Consider the following 18,261-nt stretch of genomic DNA (forward strand, 5'->3'; position numbering starts at 1 on the left):
TTTCAAATTTGGGAACATGACATGATAGCTTACAGGAACCTATTTTTTTAAATCATACTCAAAATTAAAAAATACTGCAGGACTTTGAGACCAATGGGAGACCATCTATATTTTTTTTTTTATTTTTTATGAAATAAAGATATTTTATGATATTTACAATATTTCAGTTGCACTACATTTGAACAATAACTTTTTTTTTTAACAGTTGGACAAAAACAGGTGTTAAATGAGTATACAGATTACATCTACAGTAATTTTATACAAACATACATTTTATGAAAAATATGAGACAGATGATCTGTGAAAAAATCAAGCTCCTCTGGCTCCTCCCAGTGGTCCTATTGCCATTTGCAGAAATACATCACTCCCGGTAAAAAACCAAAACAACCAATCAGAGCTGCGGTCCGTAACTTTGTGTGTTTTCAAAATGTAGAAAAATGGATATAATAAGCGAGTACACCATGAATCCATTTTCCAAACCGTGTTTTTGGCTTGTCCTGAATCACTAGGGTGCACCTATAATAAGTGTTTATATTCGGACTATTTTAGATTGCTTCGGGGTACCGCGGCGGAGTAACCCAGTACCTTTGTGATTCTTCATAGACATAAACAGAGAGAAGTAGTTCCGGCTAAGATGTTCTTCCGCAAGACGCAAGCAGTTCTGTTTATTAACCGCTAGAGTGTCAAAAGTTCCCTACCGCAGATTTAAGATAGTCAATCTGCTTTTTTTATACAAATCTCACCTGTACACATTCTGGAGAGGTTGAGCAACTGACCCCTCTCTCTGCCAGTGACGTCACAGCCTGCCTTTCCTACAGACTAGTTAGGACATAAAGTAACAGTTATGAATTAAAAGAATAAAATTTGATAAAGTATTTTAAGATATTCGTTGGAAAACAAATATGATTTATTGTGAAATTATAATTTTACTCCGCGAGCAGCACGTAGACAAACAAAAGACAGCAGAAACCAATAACATTGTTACGTCTTATTTAGCAGACGCTTTTATCCAAAGTGACAATTAGGAGAGCATTTAACACACTGAATCCGGCGCGACGTGACGAGGTCCATACGGGTTCAATAGGTTAAATCATAACATGAAAACTTTATCGCGCGATTCGTGTCATCGCGACATACTGTAACATACTTACAGTGTGTGTTTGAAAAAAGGATGTAATCGTCCTTTGCTTTTTTCTGGGGTGCATTTTATCCCAGACGGCCTAATAGCAAAGTGAACAAACGAACGAACGAAAATTCAGAAGAGCAACAAGAGATTTGAAGCTCATAGCAGACGCGCCCAGGAGATGATTCAGTCTGTGATTGGCTGAATGTTACTTCACTCAAATCTAAGTAACAAATCAGAGAACACTACAGGAAATATTCACGCTGGATCCTAAAAAAAAAAAAAAAAAAATTAGCAGGGGTCAGAATCACCTGTTTCTAAAAGTGCGGGGGACGTGTCCCCCCCGTCCCCCCCGGTTGCTACGCCCCTGTCTGTGAGTAAATTATGACAATTTGGGGATTTTTCTGTAGGGAGAACTATCCCTTTAAGTAGGTTTTTCGACGGATTAAAAAGAGCTATTGGATTTTTTCGGATCCCCAAATCTTAATCTCTAACAAATTTAATATTAAAAGTTATTTTTTAATTGCCGACCGTTATAAATGTACAGTTCTTAATAATTGTTCCACACTTTGGTTCGCCTCCGCCGAGTGGAGAGGCGTCCGCGTGCTCTGCTGCTGTCAGCGTGACGTCACGGTAGTAGCTCTCCTCGCGGCGGCGGTGCTGAACAAGATGGCTGTGCGTCGCGTTACGAGCGGCTGAAAAAATCACACACAGCCCGACGAACCGCGGGTCACGTCGAGAGGGTGGCTGAAAACACTCGGGTTGAATTATCTGCAGGATTCGGAATAGCAACTGCTGTTATTTTTGTATATTTTGGGGTAGAGTTTAATAAAGGGAAGGGGAGGTTTCTCAACGTAAAAAAAAATCCATACTTCGTTTTAATAGCAGTTTTATTATCTAAAATAACGCAAAAGGACGAGAGCAATAATACAGAAAAGAGATGTCACTGCTGTGTGTTGGAGGTAAGTAGTCTATGTTATTTCGTGAATGGATGCATTACTTAAACCAGCTGTTGGTTATGTATAATATAGCCTATGGATTGTATATATTTAGTCTTATTAAGGGTTAAATATATCACAATGTTTTTAACAAATCACTTGATATTGCATTTGATTAAAATGCATATAGTTTACAAGCGCATACATGCTTTTCAATCTGATCGATGATCAATAATCGGTTACATATTCGTCCACTATGGAGTTTAATAGTATTATCGGTTTGTATTCATGCAAATGAAGCTGAACTGTAAGGTTACAGTATGAAATGTAAGGTAGAAGGAGTGTCCCTACTGTGCAATTTTTTTTTCTTTCTTTTTTTTTTGTTATTATTGAAGCTTAATAACTTACTCTTTTATTGCTTTATTTGTCTAGTTGTTTTATACAATGTTCAGTTTGTTCATAGAGATGCACTAAAAATGACTTTCATCATTCTGGCGAATCCGCCCGTCTTTTAAATGCAGCCAGATATCAGGGGTGTGTTCCCTTGATATTCCTAATGGAGCCTTAGTTTGCTCCCCTGCTCAGATGAGATCTGCTTTGATGTGTGATTTATCTATTTTTAACTGTGTTTACTGTATGGTGGTAAAAGGGCTTTGAAGTTCAATACCTTTTTGATGGATAGACAACATTACAGGTGTCATTTTCTTTGCTGTACTGGCTACAATTATTGAATGCACTATGATCATAAATATTTTTGTATAAAATAAAATCCAACATATATATAGATTTATTTATTTTTTTATCATCATGTGGCCTAAATTGACAGATGGAGAGATGTATAAATCAGGGGTCTTCTGCATTTTTCAGGACCCTTTTGTGGATAGAGGGACGGATATCTGTAGCATACTGTATGAAATTAAGCGATGCATTTTAATATTACTATAAAATATTGTAATGATATTTTCTGCATATAACATTACTTAAAGCCGTTAAAAATCATTATTGATGCACAGATTTGTACACATATATTATTTCTAAATATTTTATTCATTATGTAATTTTCAATTTTAATATTAGAAGTTGAGACACAAGTTGACATTTAACTGAACTTTCATTTCTTACCTTAAGCTTGGGTTGCATTAAAAGTTATAGTTTTTTTCTTTTCTTTTTTTTTTACAGAAAATAATATTAAAGATTAGGCACATTGATATTCTGCTGAATGTTCGTTTCTTAACTATCTGTATTTATTTAATATTAAATATGTAACAACAATTAGTGATAATTTAATATAAAAAATCAGGCACAATGAGATATTAGGCTGAACTTTCATTTCTTAAATTAAGCTTTGGTTATGGTTGTTTTAGTGTTTTTTAAATTTTTTATTACTTTAATGTTTTAATACGTTAATATTTTAATACTTTTAAAAAATGAGGCGTAATGACACATTTAGCTGAACATTGTTTAACTTTGACTGTGATTGGTTATTTCAATGTAAAAAAAAAATAAATGTTTTAATTTTTAAATAAAATGAGGCACAACGAGACACTTAGTTTTTTTTTTTTTTTTTTTTGCTGTTATTTTTATGTCTAAAGTAACAATTGCAGTATTTAAGTATTTAAAATTAAGCACAATGACACCTTAATTTATGAATTTTAGCTTTGCTTGCAGTTATTTTAATGATAACATTTGTAATGTATGTTATGTTTCATATTCATTCACATTATGTGGATATGTAGAAATCAACATTAACCAAGATAATAAATGCTGTAAATGCTTATAAATGCAATCAATGCTGTAAAATTATACTTTATTGTTAAGTTTGTGTTAATTATTGCGTTAACACAATGCAACCTAGATCTTAAATTTTTTTATATCAGGGACTTGTACGAATAGTGGCTCCCTGCAAATACATGGTGCAAATCTTTGGCTAAATGTCTTTCATATGCACTTTATGTGAGCCTTTTTGGTCCGCAGTTTGCAATGGACCTTTTACCCATGTTCGCTTGCCTTGCTCAGTTTCTTGACTGGCATTAAACGCAAGATGACATGCGAATCAGATTGGTCTGTTGTAGAAGATCTGTTGTAGGAGCCTCAGAATTCTGAACGATGCTGTAAGCCATGTTTCTTTGAACACATCCTACACACACATTCTGATCCATTGCACGTCTGCCACCACTCTGTAATTAAACAGGCAGTGGATTCACAACCAGCGTCCGAAAGTGACAGTGGGTGTGTGTGGCATAGACTGGCATCATTCTTGGCACCTGCCTCAGTAACCTGAGCAGATGTACAGTACGGCTTGCCTGATTCCCGCTGGATGGGTTTTGATGATGTCGAAAGTCATGGATTCCTGTTACATAACCATCTTATCACCACTTTCCTGTGAATTTTAATGCATTTTTTTCTAAGCATTGTTTAAAATGCCTGGTTTGTGTAAAATGAAAGCAATCTAACCTAGAAGTTAAAACCTAGTATGGCTTGATAAATTATTTAAAAAATATATTTACTTCATGAATGTTTCCATACAATAAAACCATTCACTTTCATTTTATGGTAAGGAGCAACCTGGACATTCTACTAAACATCTTTGTGTGTGTGTGTGTGTGTGTGTGTTTTCTGGATCAACTCTGCCTTTAAGTACCAGGGCCTCAACTCATTTTCATATTAATAATTGATTAGAGCTGACTATTTAACCTCCCAGATATATGACTGAATTGTAGTTAACACTAAACAACAGTTACCATGTATAATTTAGCTCTGATAGCCGATTGCAGATGTTGTAGATTTACACAGAGGTATAAACTATAGGCAGCTGCAGATACAATATTTCTTTGATAAGTACATCCATAAGAGAAATAACATTGAATCTAGTGGTCTAAATAGGCCAGAAACTTAAGTTCCCCAAGGACGGTCTGCTGAGTTTTATTTATTTGATATTATTCAGTAAAACATGGAATTTTGTCGCTTTAGAGCAGTATTGTTATATTGTTAACTGAAACTGTTAAAAATCCCTTTTGTGCAAAGAATGTTACCTCAACGTTCACCCTGAAGTGGTTATTTTTAGTGTAGCGCTATAGCACTTGGCTACACAGATAGATTAATGGAGCGCCAGAGGAAGAGGGGAAGAGATAAAGAGGCAGCACACGTGCACGCCAGCCACATGGCAGGAAATGATACGTGGGAGCACGATAGAGGATACCCTGGCGGAGGAGGGTGGTAGACAACGGCGAATCGGCGACTCGTGAGCGGGACCTTTGAGTGGAGGTGCAGCGTTGATCATTTTAAGACGGTCATAATGATCGAACTTTCTCGTATTGGGTTTACTGTGCTCGGCCACTAGAGCAGGAGAACATTGCTCAAAGCGCTATTGTGCCTGAAGCGAGTGATGATGATGATGAATAATTTAATCATCATATATAAAAGCCATCACAGTTGGAAAGACGCAAACTTGTTTCTGAAATCCCGTAGTAAAGATACACTTTCATTTGTAATGATGAGACAGAGATGTTCGGATCCATGTGCAGAACTTTAATGATGAGAATGGTCAGACAGGCATATGCTTATATGTGTGTGTGTGTAAATGAGGTGCAGGTGTGGCAAGGAAATTGGCTGATGAATGAGGTGCAGGTGTGGCAGGGTGATTGTGATGCAGTGACTTATGGGTAATGTAGTTTGGGTGTGGTGCAACAGTATGAGAGGTGCTAGTGTCCAAGTGACATCTGGTGGTTGATGGGTGGAATGGTCCTGAGTGGAGTGCCCTCTACTGAAGCTCATGGGCACTCCATCTAATGATCATGACATCATTAACCCAGCCAGTTCCACAAGCATCCAAACATCTTTAGAAATCAGTGAAATGTAATATGTTAATAATATGATTTACTCACCTAATCCAGCAGAAATTTTGAACGCAGACGTCAGTACCTACAGCTCATGGTAATTGACTGCCTTTCTACATTTTCCTTTGTAGCATTTGCATAGAGTTGAGTATTTGAACGCGCATAGCCAATTTAAAAGCTTTCTCCAATTTTCTGCCAATCCCACAAGCTCGGCTTCTGCAGGAATTTATCAAAAATGCCCGCTCTGTTTCGTTCCTTCCAGTGGTAACATACCATTAAACCTAAAGTATACTTTAGTTAAATGTGAACACAGGCTTCATTACATGCGCACTAGAAAGTTTCATCAGTTTCTGCTCAATTTCTTTCTAGTTATGACCAAAAAATAAATAAAATGTGTTTGTACTTATTTAAGCTAGGGCCTATAGGTCTGGACTCCACAGTAGATCCCCCATAGCCCATCTGACTGTCAGACAATCACAGTTCATTTTGTTCAATGTTATGTTTAGGGTTATGATAATGTAAAGTCAATGTCCCTACTATAACAGACCGGCGTGCATCTAATAAATGAAGAATACAATAATGTCATCCTTCGTCATCAAAAGTCTATGCCGTGAACTTCACATACTTTTGAAAATCCAATGTTTAGTTGGTCCTGATAAGAGCTTATTGTCAACACACTAAATGTTGAAGAATGAAAGAACTCCTGGAAATCCTGCAGAATTCAGTTGGAGATGAGCTAGTTTTTCATTTGTTGTACTTAATATCAGCAAGGCTGTGATTTATTCAAACCCACTCAGAGTCATCCTGGGGTGAAAGAAAACACCCACTACTGTTGGCAAACTCCACTCCATACCATACTGCATACAATCTCTTATCTGGAGCTATACTGGCATTCTTGAAACACCACAAATATCAGTGTTTTTGGATGCTAGTGTCATTGTTAGGCTTCTTTATTACTGTAGCTTAAACAGCAAGAATTCATTGGTCAAACCAGTTTACCAGAATCATATCCATTTTACCAGATCATGCTGGTTGACTAGCTTCAACCAAATCTGCCATGTAAACTACCGCCAAACCAACCTTCCCTCTTCTCAGCATGGAACTGATGTTCAGTTTTCCCCAAGCATTCAAGTGAAGATTGGCAGTGTGTTGGCAAACAGGCAAATGCAATATGATTGTTTCAATTTGGGTTTTCTCTGATATTATCAGTAAAAAAAAAAAAGTTCTGACTCATATACTTTGCATTTGGTATAACTTAGAGCTACTCTCAGGTGTTAAGAGTGTCAACCAGTAAGCGTTTTAGAGGAAGTGAGAAAATCTGCACTGAATTTAAAGAGGAACGCTGACTGTGAAGGATTAGAGGGGAAGGCTGAGAATTATTTTAAGGTCCCCTTAACTCAAGGATGCTTCTACCCGCACTGAATATGAGAATATGAATTATGAATGGGCCCGTTGACGTCACTCGTCTTTAAAAGGAGCTCAGTTGGAGCAGGTTTTTTTTTTTTTTTTTCAGATTTCCCCTAAGCATAACTGACAGTGACTGCCTCTCTAGACCTCTCTGCAGTTTCGTAACCTCTCAAATTGAACAAAATCTGTAAAGAGAAACTCGTTTCCTGGAGAGTTTGTACCGTTGCCAAGCTCTATGTTTCTTTTGTTGCTTGACATAATGGTTCTAAAGTATAAAAAATAAATTTTCATAGTTCTCTTTAATAACACCTTTAAAAAGGTACTGTGGTGCTGAAATGGTATCTGGCTGAAATGAATCAGTTGATTACAGGATATTTTGATATCATGTAAACTTACATTCACCTTATATTGTGGTAATAAATGATTATCATATTTATTTACCATGGTACCACCATGCAAAATAGTACATACAAAAAAAAAAAAAAAAAAAAGCTTGTTCAGACATTGCAGTACTATGAGACCAGGTCCAAAAAAAAGAAAAGAAAGTGAATTGCTTTCCCATTAATTGAAAATCCCTACAAACTGGAGTCTAGCCTTGAGGAATCCTTGTTGCGCAAATGCGAATATGCTGACATTGAATCTGAAACGTCCTGCCTGATATGTAAAGTGTGATTATTTTTAACACCTATGTTTATCACTCATTTACATACGTGCCTCTCTCTATTACAGTGAAGAAAGCCAAGCTCGATGGACCTCAAGGTAAGCCTGAAGTCTCACTGTAGCTAGCTTTCCACAATGTCCTTTGTATTTTTTCTGCAACATTCTGTTAAATGCGCTGGTATTTCTGTGCAGAGAAATTCAACACATACGTGTCACTGAAGGTTCAGAATGTGAAGAGCACCACCATAGCCGTGCGAGGCAGTCAGCCATGTTGGGAACAGGACTTCATGTTGTGAGTTCCTCTTCTCTTTCTCTTAGCAGTACGTATTAGGGTTAGAAACATGCTGATGCAAATGTTTGCCCAGTGCATTCCTAGCACAGGGTCCCGTTGCGCATACTTAATGTGTGTGCCCTAGTAACAATGCTGAGAATGCTATAGCGCAAGAACTTGAGCTTGTGTAGCTAGAAACATTGGCATTCATTAACTTGCATAGAGTATGTTTCAAGCCTTACGACTGAGCTGACAAGAGCCTTGATGAAAGAGCTATTTCTGTTTTCTCTTGTAACAGTTTGCATTCCCTTGGTAGTGAGGGTCAGGTAGTACACCTAATGGTTCCACCCCCAAGGGCACAAATGTTGCTTAGCACTGATTGCAATAAATAATGTTTAAGTACAACAAAGACATTATTAAATCTAATGAATAATACCTCAAATTTATGGTGCGTTCAATTCATGTCAGATACATCGTATTTATGAGTTAAACACACATGAACGCCACCACAAAGTCGTAATTACGAGTGGGAAACTGAATTTTCTTTAATCTCAGAGTTTCCAACTTGGGGGCGTGTCATTGAGGAACATGACAGAATCGAAGGATCGATGGATGCAACGTTTGTTGTTGACGGTAATTTTTTAGTTGAAATTGATAGATAGCATTGCAATATAACAATTAATACGTTTTTATGCGATACATATTAAAGTGGCTTCATAGATTATTTAAAAAAATTAAAAACGCAAAACACATCTGATGCAAATTCTTTGCTCTTCGTTTTCTACAAGCAGAGTTAACAAACCATGTTGTATTTTCTTGTAATTTATTAAAAGAAGGTACACCCCCATCTTGTACCGACTAAACTGACTAGAACATACCCGATGTCGTAATTACGACTTGTCAACTCGTAAGTACAAACTTCCCAGGAGGACTTGAATGCAGCATTAGACACTTCAAAAAGCCTTCCTGCTAGCACCCAGAACACCCCTGTAACCACCAATCAACCAGTTAGAACAACACACTTGCATTCAACAACACTCACAAACAAGATTTTGCTGATTTTGCTCCGGCAAGCACAACTTGGATTTTGTTCACAATGTAAATGTCTAGTACACACATTTAGAAGCTTTTGAGACACTGGGAGCTTGTGTGAATTGACAACAAAGAATATTATAGAAGCATCTGATCAGCAAAACTCTTTGCCTACCTCATCTTGAGTCATCTATAAGCCAAATCTGCTTCAGCACCTCTTTTTCTTGCTGTGTGATGTATAATGCAGCACCACCACTGTCCCCAATCTACTGTAGATTCTTCAATCTACTGTACCACGATTTCTAAACTAGTCATCCAGTTTCTCCACTGTATTTCAAAAATGTGTGGTTTTTTGTGGTCTTAGATCTCTTTTTTTAACGTGAGTCTGATCTGAAGATGTATGAAACATAACAGAGTGTAGCCTCCATATTATTATACCACATATGAATCTCTCTCTCCATCTCTCTGTTTCTCAATATTACCCTTCAATTCATCTTCCAGTGAGATTAACAGACTGGATCTGGGCCTGGCGGTGGAGGTATGGAACAAAGGACTGATCTGGGACACCATGGTTGGCACATTGTGGATCCCTTTGAGCAACATTCGTCAGTCGAACGAGGTACAGCCCAGATGGCCGGCCTGGCCCCCAACAGCTTGCAGCTTTTCTCACCCACTGTAGAGCTATATGTGGAGATCTGTAGCTGATGCCTGGCATCGGCTCTCATTGCAAACATGTTGCAGAAACCATTCCCTGTAAGACCCTATATGTTAATATTTCTTACCAGTTTAAACATATTTTATGAACCGGCACCAGTGGAATTTGTTTCTGCAGTGTTTGTTATAAAATTTTATTAGCACGCTCCTCCCTGGAGCAATCTGAGATTAAGTGGCTTGTTAAAGGATTTTTAACATTCGCCTTTTATAGGGTTCAAACTTTCAACTCTTTGTCCACCAGCAAAGATCTATAACCACTAAGCTAAATAACCCTGAACAGGTAGAGTTGTATACCTTGGTAGTTGAGCCAAACCAAATATACAGACAAAAAAAGATGGCAGTGCTTTTTGTTTATCTCTGGTGTTGTAGGAAGGTCCAGGACAATGGCTGACTTTAGACTCCCAGGTCATTATGGCTGAGAATGAGATCTGCGGCACCAAGGATCCCACGTTCCATCGAGTGCTTTTGGATACACGATTCGAACTCCCATTAGGTGTCCTTGCTGTTTTATTGCTTCCTCCAATACTATATTTGGTCCAATTTGTCCAAAGTTTTAATGCTGACACATAGTTTTTCACACTTCCAGATATACCAGAGGAGGAAGCTCGATACTGGGCCAAGAAACTGGAGCAGCTCAATGCCATGAGGGACCAAGATGTGAGTCTTGTCATTCAACTCCATTCGTGTTCTCTTTACAGTTCTACAGATTCAGACATTATTGTTTGCTCATTTTGCAGTACACATACCAGGAGGAGCATGAGAGACCACTTCCGATACCATCAACTCAGTGCTGTAAGCTTTCAAGCGCTACCCACACTCACACTATAAATTACATGGCCCCTTGGTAGGTTGATGTGTGCAGAACCTCAGTAGAGGACCAGTCACACCATCAGCAGCTCCAATATGAGAGTGTTTTATCTCAGAGCACTAGATGGATGGCTTAGCATCATGGTGCATAGAGATTTTCTGGATAGTATTCAGCAATATTTCAAGCATGGGTGGGTTAAGGAGGAGCAGGAAGCTTTGGCTTGCCAATAGGCTATTTTTGCTTCACATCAGAGCTATTAAACATTAGCACTTAGCATGCATGGGCAAGCTGCTTGTTCATGGTCACACCGAGGTATTTGTTTCAAAAATATGTATTTTCATCACTGACTTCTTGGCCTATTTCTAATTTTTCTGTTGACTCTTTGTTCTTATAGGTAACTGGAGTCTATGGGGGGACCAGCAAAGTAAGTAAACTTAGTTTGGTGAGTTTTAAAAAGCTGCACAATACTTTCATTGATACTTTATGAAGTATGATGGGTATGGTTTTGGTGCTGGAACATTTCTACTTAAAACTATTACGGTTAATACACACATTTTACATGTAGAATCATCACTTGCTTTTCAGATGATGATCCAGATAGTGCTGTGGATGATCGAGACAGTGATTACCGCAGTGAAACCAGCAACAGCATCCCGCCTCCATTCTACACCACTTCTCAGCCCAACGCCTCCTTGCACCAATACCCCATTCATAACACACACCATGGCTCCCGCTACAACGACGTGAATGACTATGACTATGATAACCAGAGAGCCATTAGGTAAATTGTCCCAATTCCTGGTTGCAATGTATCTGCTAATGCTAGTAACTTTAGCATCCATCAGTTAGAAAAAGCATTCTGTGCGACTTTCGTCTGTTCTTTTTCCTATGCATTGGTGACTGTATACAAGCCTTGGACGAGCAGTCATTGTATACACTTCATGGGTTTTGAGCCACATTGGTGCAACTCTGTGATTTGAATGCAACGTTTTCCCTCAGTTGTTCATTTTGGCCCAGTTCACTTCAAAACACGCTTTTATTTCCTGTACATTTTGTCTTACAAAAGGGAAATTCATCCAACATTCTTGCATTGCATGCTGTTATGCAATGAGACTCTTGCCTTATCCCAAATGGCACCTGAAGCCCCTTAAGATATTTATACCAAAAGCAGACATAGCTGCCTCAGAGCAGCTTGTGAGCAGCCTTGGGAAACATAAGATGTCAAGTGGGCCACCCTACAGTCTCGTGGACTTTACAGATGCGTGTGAGCGAAGGCCACAAGACTGCAAATCAGCATCAAGGGCGCCATCTGGGACAGGGCTCTTTTTTATAAAGTCTTAATAATGGACAGATCCTGATCCCACAGTGATACTTTTGATATGAGTCTCTTAGCAGCTGGTTAACCATTGCCTTAAACTGGGCCATTTTCCATCTAATATGACCTGATGAGGTGAGATGAAAAACAAATAATAAAAAAAGACATTACTCATGCTCCTCCTCTTCCTGCCTCCCCCATCCCCTTCCCTCCCACCAGACACTATGATAGTTTAGACTCCGCCACCAACGGCCACAGCGATCTTGATTCGGCTTCTGGCTCGAGCAGGCGGACCAGCCGCCAATACTCCTTAGACAGTAGGCACTCGCTCTCTGATAGGTGGGTCTCCGTAGCTCCTACACCTCCACCCTCTTCCACCTCCTCCTCCCGCTCTTCCTCCTGCTCCAGCCTGTGAATCCGTCCTGTTGTGATGATGTCGTGGAATTGGACTTGTCTGGTCCTGTGGTCCTCGCTATGCTTGCCATGCATGCGCACCAATCTTTCTTTGACATACATGGTCTATGAATATATTTACTCTATCTATACCTTTTTGTATATGTTTCTATGTCCTCTTTCATGATTGTTATTTACCTGTTAATGATCTGTCACGTGTTATTGGGTAACCAACTTGTGCGTTTCAGAAGCTTTTTCTTGTGTCTTCTGTACTGTGTAATCTGAATTTGGTGCAGTTGCCAGTGGGGGTCCACTGGGTCTGTTTTTTTTTTTTTTTTTTTGTGAAGTCTGTTATTTAGCAGCTATATGCCTGACAGAATTCTGAAAGCCTAGTGTACGCTAATTACATAGCCTTTAGACAGACTAGGCTGTGTGTGGGCAGCAGGCGGGACCATGTCGATGACTATGGCAGAGAACAGGGGATGCTCACACCACTGACTTATCCTCTCAACATCTCATGGACAACTTTCCGAAAGCCAAAATGTGTTGTGTGGAAGACAGGAAATAAAGCTGCGTGTGTGTCTTTATGGGTTTTTCCACAAGAAAGTGAAAAAAGGTGACAAGGATATATAACTAAATGGCTTGACAGAAGCGTGATTGTATGTGTAATTGTTTGTGTGTCCTGTGGCTCTCGTATTTGCTCTAGTCTGAAGCATAGACACTTTTTGGCTCAAAGACTTTTACACATCTATTTTGGTTCTGATTCTTCATGCATTACTAAACCATACGTCCCATAATCGATCGTGTGTGTGTTTGTCTGTGTGGCAGTGCATCTATTCTTACTCGTACCATTTTTTCAGTCTCTTTACACCTAATTGGCTCATTCACCATCAAAGATAAATAACCTTAAATTTTTTAAGGTGTCACATCAAAATGCTGCATCCCCTTCTCTCTCAGCTCAGTGTTACTCTCTATCTTTTTTTCAATGTCTTGTCCTTTTTTAAGTCCACCTGGGTTAGTTTGTCCACTGACAACTCTTCCAATTGCCATCTTGACGTATTTTGTGAAACAGCTCTTTTTGAGTCCGTATGTTAATGTTCTTTTCTTCGACTCCCTCAAATGAACCTCAGGATTCTGTCTCGTTTTTGCTTACCACCTCACCCACATGCATTCATCCATAAATAAGCAACAACTATTTCCCTGCTGAAGAAAATACCTCAAACCAACCCTTAATTTGTTTGCTTGTCTTAGCTGGTTTAAGCTGGTCTACTGGCCTGTCTTCTGAGAGACCAGTTAAGACCAGAAAACCCGTCTTTAACAGTTGTTTTCAGCAGGGAGAGACTTTTATCAGCTGAAAAGTATCATATTCCTCGGTGGTTGTTTGTTCTTTTTATGGCCCATAAATCTGTATATCAACAGTCGCGCATCTTGTTAACAGTATAAGCAATATAACACTAATGACTCTTTACTCCCACAGTCCCACCGGCAGTAGTCGCTATGCCTCCTCTGGTGAGCTGAGCCGCGGCAGCTCCCAACTCAGTGAGGAGTTTGGCCCAGACGATGGCGAGAGTTTCCGAGGTTCCGGAGAGTTCTACGACGAGAACGACTCTTACCACTCCTGCCATTCTTCCGTTAGCTACGGTAAAGACTCACCTGATTGGGATCCAGATGAGCCGCAGGGCGTCTACAGTGATGATGGGGAGTACAACAAAGATGGAGGTGAAGAAGAGGCACAATATGTTGAAGAGGATGGTGAGGTCTATGAGCAGGAGGAAGCGGAGTATCCCTATGAGGAGGAAGAGGATGAAGACCTTTACCCAATGGATGGTACTCTCAGTGAAGAGCAGGAGCCACCTTACACCCCTACCCCAACCAGCACTGCCCCAATGTTGGCTCCTGAGGCCCCGACCAGTCGTCCACCACTGGAGAAACAGGCTTCCATGCATCAGCAACAACCACCACAATCCCAACCACCATTCCAGACCATGGAGTCTAAGCGAGAGTCATCACCCCCACAGCAGCCACATGATGTCTTTGCCAAGGTACCGCATACCTCAACCCCACCACGAGTCTCAGAGGTGGAGCCTGGGAAGGTCCCAACACCTGTAGGCAAGCTTGTAGCCCCTTCGAGGGAACCTTTGTCTACCCCTGCCACAGAGGTCCCGCCTGAAGCAGATCAAGAAAAGAAAGAAGCTTCTCCAGAGAGGTAAGCTTCCTAGGATAAGGTATAGCCCTTCATGACATTTTGCTAAATGCTAAATAAATCTAACAGTTTTCCATTTTTTCGCAGCACACCAAAGCTGGAGCCACGTGTGGACACTGCAGTAAGGGCCAAAGCCAACTGGTTGCGACTCTTCAACAGGGTTCGCCTTCAGCTGCAGGAGGTACGTGAGGTCTGAAGTTGTGAAGCATGAAATCGATACTATATTTGTTTGATCAGCTTCTTCCAACCATATAATAATTCAGTAGCCAGTCAAAGTTTGCCAGCTTGCTTATGCTATTCTGTTGGTTCTGTTGGCCAACATTGGGTTGCAAGTCCTTGGTTAGTTCTGCCCTTCATTCTCTTCCTTTGTCTTATTCATTTCATGTAACTTTTTTGTCACTTACTTTTAAGTTTTACGTTTTACTGTTACATATGTTTGCAAAACAAGTTTTGTTTTGGGATTTCATGCTTGCCCACTTTTGTGTTCCACCCTATTTGTTTTTTTTTGTTTTTTTGTGTGTGTTTTTTTGTTGTTCTTTTTTCAGTTTTTTGTCATTGGCATAGTGATTGTCATGCTCTTCACTGCTTTGCCGAAGCTGGACAAGCAATCTAAAAGGTGGGTCTAACAGTAAACACATTTCCCTGACCAATGACTGCGGCACGCTTCCTCTGAGATACACATGGAGTTGTTATGACAGAACAAGGATGATGGAGATAAAGATGTCCGGCAAATCCGGTCTAATTATGAGAGAGTCCTGCAACTGACGTCAATGAGATCAGCTGACTGCTGGCTCTTTCTGAGTCCGTACAGAATAGACAGTGGTCTTTTTTCTTGATATAAATTCTATCATTGAAATTACATTGTGAGGTCTGCATGGATATTAAAGAGAAGTTTAATATGGTTTAGCGGACTGATTAAATCGAGATATATGGAGCGCTGTCACTGACTCCGCTGTCACTCCCTGTTGTCCGCAGGCTCGAGGCGAGACTCCAGGACTCGCGTCACTCTTTTTGCAAGCAGGGTGAGTGTCACCAAAGGACTGCAGCTCATTTTGGGAGCAGCTAAATGTCTGAGCTATTCAAACTTCATGAGTTAGATTATATATAATTTATGTAAACATTTAAACATCAGAAAGTCCCTTAATCATAATGAATCACTATATATAGAGAATATACTCTTCTGACCTCTCTTTTTTTTTTTTTTTTTTTAACCAGAAATAGCTAGCTATGTATGATATACAGTATATATAATACATCCACTGGTTTGATCTGCAGGCCTGGAGGTGCTCTTTACAGCATAGACAGCATGCCGGACCTACGCAAGAGGAAGGCCATCCCTCTCGTCCGAGACCTGGTGAGTCACACAAAAGCATTACACAGCTGGACACAACATCACCTTCCCAACTCTTCAAAAGCACCATCCATATGCATCAGCGTGGTTATTTTGGGCAGCAGTCTGTCAAGGGTCTGTAGTTCCAGAAGCCTCTATGGCACATCTGTCTGAATCACGACTACAGGCTTAGACATTATCAGAGCATTACTCAGCTCCATTAACCCTGCAGACTGATGAATCTCCAGCCTTCTGACTGTCGCAGTGTCTCCCTTACAGTCCCATTCATTTCAGCCTCTGTATTTCTCTCTGAGCCGCTAACCTTGTTTTGTGCCTGTGACCTATTTTGGGAGCTTGTTGAACTTTTCCACTGATACTTAAAAAAAGGTTTGGGTGGCAAATAAAATCAAACATCATTGGTTCTCGCATGGATAGATGCAACACAAGCATATAGGCATTAAAGGCAACATGAAATCTAAACTGACCTGACTAGTACATGTTTCTTGTCTTATGGTGTCTAATTCATCAGTTCATGTTCGGTAAGCAATGAAATTATAAAATAACCACATTTAAATTGAGCTAGTAATTAAATCTGGTTCATGTGGTTGAAATTGATTGCATTGCAATAACATATATTTCAAGCAAATTGTTCAAGAGCATTAGTGCATGTTAATTAACATTTAACAATCCGCAAAATGCATTTTTGAGTGTACTTTATTAACAACACTTTCTGCAAAACTTCTCATTAGACTGACAGGAGAGTCAGTTGTGTCTTGATTAAATAAAGTAACAAGAGCCCAAAAAAAATCATTAATTTGCTGACAGCTGTTGTGTAGGTCTGGCTGCACTTATTCAGCCAAGAACACTCCTGGCAGTCTTCACTGGAGATCTGTCAGAGCCGGCAATGGCACCAGGCTTGTTTTGACGCTACGGACTTGAAGATGAGGGAGAAATTAGCATACTGCACTAAACACCTCCACAGTTTGTCTGTTTTAATCCAGTTTACCGTCACTGCTACTGACTCTAAGAGTCAGAAGCCAAAGTGCTGATTGGAGCAGAATTAAAATGCATGTCGAAAACAGTTCAACTACAGACAGACGACCTCCTCCCTTTCTTTCTTTTCTTCTCTACTCCCTCCATATTTCAGTCTTCCACATGTATTCTTGTTGTACAAGCACTTTTAAAGGCCTCTTTACAGAAATATTTTCTACTTGTGGTTGTGTTTTATTTTATTTTTTCTTAAGTTGATGTATGAAATATTAAGTTATTGAGTTATTTTTGGCAAACTTCTAAAATGTATTTTTCCCTCTCTTTTTTCAATGCCAATACCTGCTACAGGCAATGGTAAGCACTCACAATTTTACCTTTTCAGCACTCCTGGGTAACATACTTCAATTGCAACCACAAACAATTTGCTCCTAATTTTATTTTGAGCCCTACATTTTTGTTTTCTCTTGTAGTCTCTTGTCCAAAACTCTCGAAAAGCAGGCATCACTTCTGCTATGGCCTCCAGCACACTCAACAATGAAGAATTGGTATGTCAACAAGCCCCGTTGTCTTCATAGACATTGACATTTTCAGTTCAGAACCGTTTTCCATTGACCTGTTGATTTATTATGACCGTGCAGAAGAGTCACGTCTATAAGAAGACCCTGCAGGCTTTGATCTACCCCATTTCCTGCACTACACCACACAACTTTGAGGTGTGGACGGCCACGACCCCCACCTACTGCTACGAGTGTGAGGGGCTTCTGTGGGGCATCGCTCGACAGGGCATGCGCTGCACAGAGTGCGGGGTCAAGTGTCACGAGAAGTGTCAAGAGTTGCTTAATGCCGATTGTCTACAGAGTAAGATGCTTATGGAGATTCTTTCATTACTGTCAAATATTGTCTTAAATATAAAAATATATATATTCTCTTGTTTATTTGAAATATATTTATTGAGATGTAAATATAATTAAAATATACACTTACTGTATCAGTCAAACGCTTGGAATAATTATGATTTTTTTTTTTTTGTCCTTAACCTCACAGAGACGGCATTTATTTGAACAAAAATACAGTAAAAAGAATAATATTATGACATAATATTACAATTTCAAAGAACTGTTTTGAATTTTAATAAATGTTAAAATGATATTTATTCCTGTGATGCAAAGCTGAATTTTCAGCATCATTACTCAAGTCTTCAGTGTCACATGATCCTTCAGAAAACATTCTAATATGCTGAT

The 18,261-nt window shown here is 39.4% G+C and overlaps 1 protein-coding gene across 1 annotated transcript in view; it reads left to right on the plus strand.

Annotated features, from left to right (window-relative positions):
* The first annotated feature begins 1,781 nt into the window (after nt 1-1,781).
* Nucleotides 1,782-18,261, plus strand: part of LOC127943402 (protein unc-13 homolog A-like) — a 38,041-nt gene continuing 21,561 nt past the window's right edge. The window contains exons 1-16 of the mRNA XM_052539870.1: nt 1,782-2,085; nt 8,034-8,063; nt 8,157-8,256; nt 9,769-9,886; nt 10,351-10,474; nt 10,568-10,638; nt 10,719-10,773; nt 11,184-11,213; nt 11,375-11,570; nt 13,975-14,703; nt 14,788-14,881; nt 15,676-15,722; nt 15,976-16,054; nt 17,369-17,374; nt 17,491-17,565; nt 17,659-17,878. Coding sequence (XP_052395830.1) covers nt 2,064-2,085; nt 8,034-8,063; nt 8,157-8,256; nt 9,769-9,886; nt 10,351-10,474; nt 10,568-10,638; nt 10,719-10,773; nt 11,184-11,213; nt 11,375-11,570; nt 13,975-14,703; nt 14,788-14,881; nt 15,676-15,722; nt 15,976-16,054; nt 17,369-17,374; nt 17,491-17,565; nt 17,659-17,878 — 1,996 coding nt within the window. The 5' untranslated portion in view covers nt 1,782-2,063. The remainder of the gene's footprint in view (nt 2,086-8,033; nt 8,064-8,156; nt 8,257-9,768; nt 9,887-10,350; nt 10,475-10,567; nt 10,639-10,718; nt 10,774-11,183; nt 11,214-11,374; nt 11,571-13,974; nt 14,704-14,787; nt 14,882-15,675; nt 15,723-15,975; nt 16,055-17,368; nt 17,375-17,490; nt 17,566-17,658; nt 17,879-18,261) is intronic.

The sequence above is a fragment of the Carassius gibelio genome, chromosome A22, assembly GCF_023724105.1.
Source record: "Carassius gibelio isolate Cgi1373 ecotype wild population from Czech Republic chromosome A22, carGib1.2-hapl.c, whole genome shotgun sequence".
Lineage (NCBI taxonomy): Eukaryota > Metazoa > Chordata > Actinopteri > Cypriniformes > Cyprinidae > Carassius > Carassius gibelio.